General features: G+C 46.9%; 1 protein-coding gene across 7 annotated transcripts; it reads right to left on the bottom strand.

Annotated features, from left to right (window-relative positions):
* Positions 1-346: 346 nt before the first annotated feature.
* On the bottom strand, positions 347-7,572 carry Vps25 (vacuolar protein sorting 25). 7 transcript variants are annotated; one of them, NM_001284411.2, is made up of 6 exons: positions 6,091-6,191; positions 5,722-5,867; positions 4,902-4,979; positions 3,801-3,889; positions 2,945-3,020; positions 347-988 (listed from the first exon to the last, which is right to left on the bottom strand). In NM_001284411.2, exons 1-6 carry the CDS (start codon positions 6,141-6,143, stop codon positions 876-878), a joined length of 555 nt encoding a protein of 184 aa, NP_001271340.1. In that variant the 5' UTR covers positions 6,144-6,191; the 3' UTR covers positions 347-875. The 7 variants fall into 7 exon arrangements, 5 of the variants coding, with proteins under 5 accessions (NP_001271340.1, NP_001271341.1, NP_081052.2 ...); NM_001284412.2 differs by having other exon boundaries at positions 347-1,128; positions 4,902-4,955; NM_026776.5 differs by having other exon boundaries at positions 4,902-4,955.
* Positions 7,573-10,883: the final 3,311 nt, after the last annotated feature.

The raw sequence follows: 10,883 nt of genomic DNA, 5'->3' as shown, positions 1-10,883 counted from the left end.
CCGGTTTACCCCCCCACCAGCTCCCCTTGGCCACCGCTACCCCACCCGGACCATCATGGGTAGAGGGAGGGGCTTCAGAATAGTTCAGGACTTCCATGGGGGAGCAATTAAGTGACTCCAATTCAGAGAGCAAGCAGCCTGTCCCCAAGCTATGTCCCACCCGAACTCCTCCACACGACCCACCCAGCACAGCACATGGCAAACCACAGGCTCTCAGGAGCTCCCCCCCCCCCCCAGGCCTTTCTGTACAAAGGCCAAAGGATTCTTCTTTTTCCTTGGCTGAGACTCAGTCAGGTGGAACTCTGCAGCGCCTTCCCTAGTCCCAGTTCAGCAGTAGTAACAGGCCGACAGTGGGAGTAGAGATTTTAATATCATAAATCAGAGTGGGCCCGCCTCTCACCACCAGGCCCCTTCTGGGGCTTCCTATCTTCATACTGCCTGGCCGGCTGCCTGCAGCCAGGGCTTCCCCCATCCCTGGGGAGGATCCAGCACCAGCCTGAGAAGGGAGGCAACAGCAGCTAAAGGAGTGGGAGGAGGAGAAAGAAGCTTGTGCAGGCGCATGTAGGTGGGTGTGTACTTATGTGTGAGAACACATGTAAAGTGTCAGGTTTATAGACCCTGGCTCGGGGACAGTATAGGATGGGAAAGGAGGTAGGGCAAGAAACGCATCCTTTCTCCGTGGCACTGTGGGCTTACTCTATCCCAGGGACAGAAATAAAGGGTTATGTGGGAAACATCCCTAAGTCTGAGCTTTCAGGACTTGAGCCCTTTGAGTCTGGAGGAGTGACAGATCCAGTCTGTGGGGACACTAGGTCTGTCTCCTTTTGAAAGCCCTGGAAAGGTGGGAGGTAAGAAGTAAAGGAGCCAGGTCTCTGCTAGAAGAACTTGACTCCTCGGCCATCGCTGACAGTGATAATCTCAGCCTTGTGCTCTTGCTGTAGGGCCTGCAGAGCGCGCAGCAGGGTCGCCTCGTCCAGCCCATGGAACTCTAGACAGGAAGAGATGCTCAGTCAGGGATACTCAGTTCTCACTGTGGCTGAGCCAGAAGCTGAGACTTCCAAAGCCAGGATAATCTATTTGTATGCTGTGTGCACTGCTGCAGCTGTGCCTCACAATTCCTGGGCATTCCTGGGGAGTACGGAGTAGAAGGCAGCCTGGGTCAGCATGAAATAAATCAGGTTTATTTCACCCTTCCCAATTTTGAAGGACCTGCCCCCTGAGACCTCTTTCCCTTTGTTCCCATCAAATATCTGATGTGCCAGGGATACCTTTTGCCATTAGTACCACAAAGTAACCCTGATAATCAGAACTAAGCCAGTGTCCATGCACTGCACAAGAACCCTGTCCAAACATATTTGTACAAATCAGGAGGATCTGCTTTAATAAATACAAGTGTGGTCGGTACCCCCTAGCCAGGAGACTGCCTAAGTTCAGAGCTAATGCCTGCCCTTTCCTAATTGTAAGGGCACCAAAGGCCAGCAGAGTATCTAGACTAGAGATACGGGATGATACTCTTGGGAGATGTGAGAGGCAGCAGACAAGCCTTGACAGGCTTGCTCACTTCACCCCCTGAGGGAGCCCAGCTCAAGTCAGGGAGTGAGCATTCTGGGGAAGCCTCCAGCTTTGCACAGGCTGAGTGGTGGGCTGGGCCAGGCTGTAGTGCTGAACTCATGGGGTGCTTGCTGGTGGGAACAGCAAGCAGAGGCCTGCAGGGGAGGGGAGACAGCCAAGAGGTATAAAGTGCTGGAGCAGTCACAGCCTGGCAGGAACCCCCAACCCCCCTTACCCTGGCAAAGACTGAAACCTTTGGTGATCCTGGGGATCAGAATAAAGAGTCACAGAAAAAAAAAGAGCTAAGGAGGTGTTTACTCTATGCAAAAATCAAAGGCCATACAAATCCTTGCCTGGCATAAACCCAAAGTTTTTAAATGGGTTGGGGTGGGGCTGGGGGGTGTTGGCCCAATATCTTCAGCTGACACCCACAAATCTTGAGCTCGCTATAAGAAGGAACAGTGAAAGAGAGCTTGAGTCAGCAAGGAATGAGACTCCAAGCTTAATCCCCCACGCTGGTTCCTCAACTGGCTTCTACAGCAACAATTCTGAACATTTCCCTGAAAAATCTTATAAAATACACAAACATTCACACCAACAAAGAGTTGTTCTGTTTGTGAATTCAAGTGATATGGAATGTTTAGATGAACATTTAAAGGTTTAGCATTGGGCTGGGGAAATGGCTCAGCGGTTAAGAATACTTGCTGCTCTTATGGAGGTAAAGGGTTCGATTCTCAGCACCTACATGTCAGCTCATGATAGTTCTAAGGGAGTCATCTAATGACCCCTTCTGGCCTCTATGGGCACCAGGCATTATGTGGTACATTCAGGTAAGCACTCACGCACATAACATAAAAAAGTAAATCTTAAAAAAAGCAAAAAACAAAAAACAAAAACAAAACAAAACACACAAAAAAACCTTAGGACTTCTGCATTATGGAACTCTTCAGAGACAGAAATGGTTAGTCTGAAGAAGCATTAAGCCAATACTGGTCGGGAGGTGGTGGCACACACCTTTCATTTCAGAACCTAGGAGGCAGAGGCAGGCAGATCTCTTAGTTCAAGGCCTGCCTGGTCTACACAGCAAGTTTCAGATAGCCAGGGCTACAGATAGAGACCCTGTCTTTAAAAAACAAAACACTGGCCAGGCGGTGGTGGCGCACGCCTCTGATCCCAGCACTTGGGAAGCAGAGGCAGGCAGATTTCTGAGTTCAAGGCCAGCCTGGTCTACAGAGTGAGTTCCAGGACAGCCAGGGCTACACAGAGAAACCCTGTCTTGCAAAACCAAAAAAAAAAAAAAAAAAAAAAAAAAAAGAAAAAGAAAGAAAGAAAAAAAACCACTGGAGAAAAGAGGATTCCTGACCAGAGAAATAGAAGAAGAAAAAGGCATTACCTTCATCCTCTGTGTCTTCCCCACTCGTCAGTTCATACAGAGTAAACACAGAGTTATTCTGGCCACTCCTGGAAACCTGAGGGCACAGAAAACGAGGCTGAGCAAGGACCAAGAGTCTCTTGGGAGAGGGTGAACTTCAGCTCTGCCTTTTTTTTTTCTCCTGGAATGGTACCTATACCCAAATGAGCACTGTCACCTCTGCAGTGTCCTAAGCCTTACTGTAAACCCTACAGGTGCTATATTTGTATGTGTGTACACACATTCAGAACCACTAAGCCACAGCCTTTCACGTGTCTCAAAAGTGACCTCTCACTCTGGTTATTTTCTCTTCAGGAATGGGCGGTGTGTATTTGTTATATTTAGGCTGTTGACGCTCCCTCCCCTCCTCCTCTCCTGGGAATGTTTGGAGCTGGTGGTGAGTAGGACTTTGAGGGACAGAGGATTCTGTCCTCACACCCACACTGGTTCAGAAGGTGCATTCATGGAGACAACGCCATGGACGCACAGTGGGAGAGGGAACCCAGGTTTTTTTTTTTTTTTCTCTCCCTTCCTTTCCCCATTTATCTCCTGTGGCCAGAGGCTCCAGCCAACAATAGCACTCAAGGTTCCCAGTGTTGCATTCTCTAAACATGGCCTCACGTAGCCTCTGGCCTCTGACAGCCAAAGAAAGAGAGATTTTGTGCAGGAGAGGCATTGCATCACAGAAGGATGGTTGCCAGCGAGGCCCATGCTTCCTCTCTCGCCCACTCCCCACTTTGCCAGGTCTGCATCTAAGGATGCCAGCTATCTGTTGGGCACAGGCAACAAGTCTTCTTTGCCATGGGTCACTGCCTAGGGCTTAGCAGGGTGGCCTCACCCATTGGTAAATGAGTTTCCCCCATTCTTCTGGCCTCCGCCACATGATCAGGAAGCTAGACTTATTCTTATCCAACCACTCGAGGTTCCCTGTAAAACAGATACTTATGAGAGCATCGTGCTCTAAAAAAGGCACAGAGGCAAATACCAACACCCGGCAGAGGGGACGAGCCTCTGCTTTCAGAACAAGAGATACAATAGTATTTTTACTATTCTTACTTATAAGGCATCCTGTTCTTCTTAGTCTATCTTTCTTAGGCCAGAGAGGAAATTTAATTCTGTACACTAACAGGGGGTGGGGGTGGGGATGGCAGGAGGTGGGGGGTGGGGGGAGAACTAGGCCATCTCAGAATACTTGAGGCTTCAGGCTGAGAGAGACAAAAAAGAAAAAAAAAAAAAAAAGGTCACTAAAAGGAAGAGTTGCCCTGTTGTACCCTCAGGGGAAAAAAAATCCCAAGTAAGAAGAAAAAAAGTAGGGGAGGGGCCGGATAGATGGCTCAGTGGTTAACACTGACTGTTTTTCCAGAGGACCCGGCTTCAATTCCCAGCACCCACATGGTAGCTTACAACTGTCTGTAACTCTAGTTCCAGGGGATCTGACACCTTCATACAGACATATAAGAAGGCAAATACCACAGGACATGTGAAAAACAGTATTTAAAAAACAAAACAAGCTGGGCGTGGTGGCGCATGCCTTTAATCCCAGCAGAGGAGGCAGAGGCAGGCGGATTTCTGAGTTCGAGGCCAGCCTGGTCTACAAAGTGAGCTCCAGGACAGCCAGGGCTATACAGAGAAACCCTGTCTCGAAAAACCAAAAAAAAAAAAAAAAAAAAAAAAAAAAAAAAAACCAAACCAAACCAAACCAAACAAAACCAGGGGGCCTGAAGAGATGGCTCAGTGGTTAAGAGCATTGACTGCTCTTCCACAGGTCCTGAGTTCAATTCCCAGCAACCACATGGTGGCTCACAACCATCTGTAATGAGATCTGATGCCCTCTTCTGGTGTGTCTTAAGAGAGCAATGGTGTACTCATATACATGAAATAAATAAATATATCTTTAAACAGACAAACAAACCAACAGGTATCTGAGAACTGAACCCACCTTTCTTTCTCAGTTCTTCTAATACAATCTGAATTGACTCCACAGGAAGTTTCCCTGGCTTAAGGTTAAGGGAATGGCCTACATGTAAATTAGGTTAAATAAAACATTTTCGGAGTTCGGCCCACGATAAAGAATGATCTAGCCCCCTCCTTTCCCTGCCATACATACATGCAATTTTTGAAGAAGATATGTTTGCATTTCCTCAATATTCTGGAAAAGGAGGTAAAAAGAAACTTCCAGTTAGAAGGAAGAACTAGCAAAGTGTGTTACAGGCCTGTAATACCAGCTCTTATGGGATGGACACAGGAGAATCACCAGTCCAAGGCTGGGCTGGGCTATAGAGATCAGGTCTCAAATAAAAGGCAAGAGTTTTAGAAAATAAAGGGTGTTACCCTTTACTTCATTCTCTGTGCCTTTTTCTCCACAAATTTTACCTATGAATCAGAGAGCAAAAATAAATGACCCTCACTTCCTGGGAGAGGTGGGGCAAGTCAAAAAAATTATTAAAGATGGTTTGGGATTTGAGGCTCACAGAGAGGAGATTCAAATAGTTTTAAAGGGTCCAGTGTGTAAAGCTTGGGACTTAAAGACCCCAGCACTCATTAACTAGGGTAAAGGGAGCTTGCACTGCCTGCAAAAGTGCATATAAAATGATTATCTGCCATTTAGTTTTGCTGTTTCCCAAGTCCAGGTTGAATAGAAGCCTGCCTACTGTGGGTAAAGGGAGGTGGGGAGATGCAGTCTGGGCATGTAGAAAAGTGTGGGAGTGCGTGTGTGTGGGGGCTGGGGGTGGGCTATGGAAGAGCCTGAGGGAGGATACGCTGTAGCTTGACGTTGTTGAAAAGCGGGCTCTCCTGGGCTTCCATCACCGTCATGCTGGACTGTTTGTGCAGGCGGCAGAAGGACAGAACCAGAGAGCACCAGGCGGCCAGCTGCTTCTGCCGGGTGTCCACGTTCGGCTGTAACCTGCCGGGCGAAGGGAGCAGGACGAGGAATTAAAGCGTGGAAGAGGGCGGCAGCAGCACCAGCCTAGCAGCACGTTAGGGGGAGACAGTGACGGGCTGGCTGGACAGGAAGGCGGCCGGCAGCTCCCGTCTCCCCCGGAACCCCAAGTGAATCATCAGGGCTGAGCCCTGGGCCCCGGGGACGGGAGGGAGCTACACTGGGCTTCTCAGGGTCTGAGCCTCACGTAAAGAAGGGCGGGAAGCGGTACTGCCACGGCCACTCGAAACTCATCGCCATCGTAGTAGCCCAGAAAACCCGGAACCGACAAGGGGCTTCCGGTCTCCGCCTCAGCATGTCCGGGCTGACAGCACAGCAGAAAGGTTCCGGACTCCTCTCGGGAGGCGCCGCAGTGGGATGGGAACGGTTCTTGTCACCAATCTGCTGCTGTCTAAAGAAAAACTTCAACATGAAGCGCAGGAGTTCTGGGTCTTGTCGCTTAAACAGAGGGAAACGGGGGCGGGGGGGGGGGGGGGGGACGACGACACGTAGTTTCCCTCTGCAAATTGCGAGGTCAGCCGAACGCAAGTTAGAATCCACATCTGGAGGCTTCACCTTCGTGTCGGTTGCCAATTTAAACTCATGATGCCGAAATTTCCTGCATTCCCACCCAGGTTGACTTCACTCTTAAATTTCCTGTAGGATCATGGGAGCATATTGTGTGGTTTGCATCGCTATACGCGATTTTCAAAGAATCAAAACTTATTGCTTTTTTCAAAGAATCAAAACTAACGTTTAGCTCTTAACCTCTTCCTTTCTAGACCCCAGACTTGGAATCCCTTTGGCTTCATCTGACTCATACCCAGCCTACACTAGTCAGATCTGTCCCTTTGCCTGCCTAAACTACGGGTCAGTTCCCAAACCAGAATTACTGTTTCCATTCTCCCAACAGTACTTCCACTGCTGAGCTGTGGAAAATTGCTGAAGACCAACCAGAACATGTTTACTGAGTCCCGGGCTCGCTGACTAATCTCACTACTGGACTCTCAGGGGAGCCTTGTTGGATCTAGAAATACAAGTTTGGGAGTCTTCTGACCTGACATGCAATATGAACCCATTTAAGGGATAAGAGCACTAAACAAAAGGTGTATTGAAAAGAAGGCTGACCTTGGGCTGCTAGGAGATGCTCACCTTTAAAGAGCGAGAAGAAGCTGGGCTGTTTTCATTGATTCCCTGTTATCCTCATTCAAAATAGTCCGCCTGTGTCTATCTTTCTGTTCCCTGAAGAATTATTGTGAGAATCCCTTAATCTCTCTCTGTCACAATGTTTAATTCATAGCTCCAAAGCTCCTCCCCATTTTTTCTTCCTTTGCCTTTTGAACTCAAAACTGCCATTCTTCCTTTACAAGTAACGTGTTGCCTCAATTTTTCAATTTCTTTCCGGATATCACTATCATCATGCCTCCCTCCCTTTCTGTGTAGCTCACTTTATTTCTATTTAAAAGTAATGTTAGGGCTGGTGAGATGGCTCAGCAGGTAAAGAGCACTGACTGCTCTTCTGAAGGTCCTGAGTTCAAATCCCAGCAGCCACATGGTGGCTCACAATCACTCGTAATGAGATCTGACGCCCTCTTCTGGTGTGTCTGAAGACAGCTACAGTGTACTCATATACATACATAAACAAATAAATCTTAAAAGAAAAAAAAAATGTTAGCTGAGCACACCTTTATCCCAGAGCTCAGCCTTTAATCCCACTGCCTCAACCTTCTGAGAACTGAGATTACATGTGTGTGCTGTGTCCATGGTCTGTTTTTTTTAAAGATATATCTATTTTAGATATGTGAGTACACTGTAGTTGTCTTCAGACACACCAGAAGAGGGCATCAGATCCCATTACAGATGGTTTTGAGCCACCATGTGGTTGCTGGGAATTAAACTCAGGACCTCTGGAAGAGCACTCAGTGCTCTTAACTGCTAAGCCATCTCTCTAGACCCACCTTCTTTCTTTTTAAAGAAGGTATTAATTTCTTTTTATTTATATGTATATATGCATTTATGCAAGTGCTCCTGGAGACAAGAAGAGGATTCCCTGGAGCTGGAATTACAGGTGATTGTGAGTTGCCTGACATGGCTATTTAAATGGAATAGAACTTTGGTCCTTTGTAAGAGCAGTGACTGATCTTAATCTATGAGCTATCTTTTCAGCCCCCTACATTTTCCCCCCTTAGGTCAGTTCTGAAGGTCAAAGTCTGACTTATCTCTAACACCTCTCTCTCCTTTACCCCCTCATGACGGATGGTCCTATAGATTCCCTTCATTGATTTTAATCATAACTCCTACTTATAATTAGGTTTGCCTCCCCGCTCATCAGTTTGGCTAAGTCTTGATTTTCTCACTCCTGGATACCTTTGTCGATGTTGTTTGAGACAGGATCTCACTATGTCAACCTGGCTACACAGATCAGGGTGGCCTCAAACTCAGAGATCCACCTACCTCTGCCCCTGAGTGTTAGGGTCAAAAGTGTGAGCCACAAAGCCGGGCTTTACTCCTGGGGTCTACAATGACTTCCTAATCCACACTCATTCAATGTCTGCTCCAGGGGAATACTTTCCACCTAAGGCCTTGCCCTGGACCAACTCTGCAGTCACACTCTTCTGACTCCAGGACATGGCAATGTCTCTCTGAAAGTTTATATGTTGAAGGCTTGGGCCCCAGCTATGTTTGCTAGGGTTTGGGTGCTCAGATTCTGAGGAATCTAACTTTATCAAGAGGTAATTCATTAACGAATCCAGAGCCTAGTGGACTATGGGGAGTTAGAGACTGGTGGGAAGTAATAGGTTACCAGGGGCCTGCCCCTGTCCCTAGCCTTGTCCATAGCCTCTGCCAGGTTATGCTTTTCAGTTGCTATGAGGCTTCTGTTTGGACACATGCTCCCTGCCATGACGTTCTTGCCCCACTATGACCCCAGAAACAATGAAACCCAGTAGCTGTGCTCTGGAACATTAAGCAAAAAAATAAATAAATAAATAAAACTTTGCTCCTTTAAGTTGCTTCTGGCTAGTATTTACCTCAAGCTACAGAAAGGCTAATGGCACATTTCTGTGATCATCTCGGCCACACAGGATTCCCTCCCTCCCTCCTTTGCACGTGGGCTGTTTCCCTTGTATAACTGCCGTCATACATTCTGATTTGTTTTCTTTCTTTATTTTATTTTATTTTTTTCAAGACAGGGTTTCTCTGTATAGCTCTGGCTGTCCTGGAACTCACTTTGTAGACCAGGTTAGCCTCAAACTCAGAAATCTGTCTGCCTCTGCCTCCCAAGTGCTGGGATTAAAGGCATGCGCCACCACCACCCGGCCCATTCTGATTTCTTATTTGTTTCCTTTTAAAGATTTTATTATTTTATGTATATGAGTACATTGTAGCTGTCTTCAGACACACCAGAAGAGGGCATCTGATCCTATTACAGATGGTTGTGAGCCACCATGTTAGTGCTGGGATTTGAACTCAGGATCTCTGGAAGAGCAGTCAATGTTCTTAACCACTGAGCCAGCCTCTCTTATTTATTTGTATATGTCAAATTTCTCAGGGGATGAAAGCCATTGAGGGTAGAATCGAGCCCGAGTTGTTCTAACCTGCCTTTCCCAACACCCTGCTGTACACCGTCTTTTACACCAGCAGGTCCCTGGGGCATATTAATAAAACGAATAAGGACACATATACATTCATGGAAATAGAGCAAATAGTTATCTCAGCTGAAAATTTAAAATATGTTAACGTTGCTGAGCAGTGGTAGCGTTCATTTTTAATCCCAGCACTGGGAGGCAGACACAGATGGATCTCTGAATTTGAGGCCAGCCTGGTCGATAGAGTGAGTTCTGCGACAGCTGGAGAAACCATGTTTCAAATATATAGGCCGGGCGTGGTGGCGCACGCCTTTAATCCCAGCACTTGGGAGACAGAGGCAGGCAGATTTCTGAGTTTGAGGCCAGCCTGGTCTACAAAGTGAGTTCCAGGACAGCCAGGGCTATACAGAGAAACCCTGTCTCAAAAAACAACAACAACAACAACAACAACAACAAAAACCAAATCAAATATATATATATATATATATCCATCCATCCTTAGGTTACTGGTTGGTGGTGGCACATGCATGTAATCCCAGCCTTTGTGAGGCAGACACAGGGAGATCTCTGAGTTCCAGGACAGCCAGAGCTACACAGAGAAACCTTGTCTCAAAAAAAAAAAAAAGAAAAAAAAAAAAAAGAAAGAAAGAAAGAAAGAAAGAAAGAAAGAAAGAAAGAAAGAAAGAAAGAAAAATCAGGGCTGGTGAGATGGCTCAGTGGTTAAGAGCACCGACCGACTGCTCTTCCAGAGGTCCTGAGTTCAATTCCCAGCAACCACATGGTGGCTCACAACCATCTGTCATGGGATCTGCTGTGTCTGAAGACAGCTACAGTGTAATCATATGCATTAAATAAATTAATTAATAAATCCTTTAAAAACAATCAAAACCAAAGTCCTTCGGTGACAGATGTGGCCTGAGAGGAGTATATCTTTGACAACAAATAGGAAGGTCCCAAGCAACTCAGGCATATATCTACAAAACAGATAGGCATGTGTCAGGAGATAGACATTTTGGGAAACAGATATTTCAGCAGGGAGAACAGGAGCCTCTAAAGAGGCTAAGAGTGCTTGCAAAAGATAATTAGGTATTTTCACAGAAAGCAAAGTTGCTTTGCCTGTATTTGGGGGGACCCGGCAAGTGTAACCCAGGAAGGATTGGGTAGGAGAGATCCCCCGTGAGGGAAACTGATCTTCCCTGTCTGGGAAACCCTGTTCATACACAGAAATGGGCAGAGACGTAGATGTGTTAATAGAATATTGTATCCATATTTCTCAAGAAGCGTACAGAAGGGCCTGTCTAAGAACTAGGTTGTGACAGAGATAACATTTATGAACACACACACACACACACACACACGCACCCCACCCCACCCCACCCCACCCCGTGTTTCTCAGCCTGGTGCTTCTTCTAGT

Source organism: Mus musculus, chromosome 11 (genome assembly GCF_000001635.26).
Source record: "Mus musculus strain C57BL/6J chromosome 11, GRCm38.p6 C57BL/6J".
Taxonomy (NCBI): Eukaryota; Metazoa; Chordata; class Mammalia; order Rodentia; family Muridae; genus Mus; species Mus musculus.
Note: the sequence above shows the minus strand (reverse complement) of the source record. Positions and strands in the feature narration are given on the sequence as shown.

Excerpts from the sequence above, each read along its gene's own strand:
- Vps25 (XM_006533504.4), bottom strand. The coding sequence starts at position 6,314 with ATGTTGAAGTTTTTCTTTAGACAGCAGCAGATTGGTGACAAGAACCGT. Across the intron at positions 5,868-6,090 it reads CGCTTCCCGCCCTTCTTTAC|GTTACAGCCGAACGTGGACA; the intron begins GTGAGGCTCAGA and ends TTCGCCCGGCAG. Across the intron at positions 3,021-3,800 it reads GGAAACTCATTTACCAATGG|GTTTCCAGGAGTGGCCAGAA; the intron begins GTGAGGCCACCC and ends CTGTGCCCTCAG.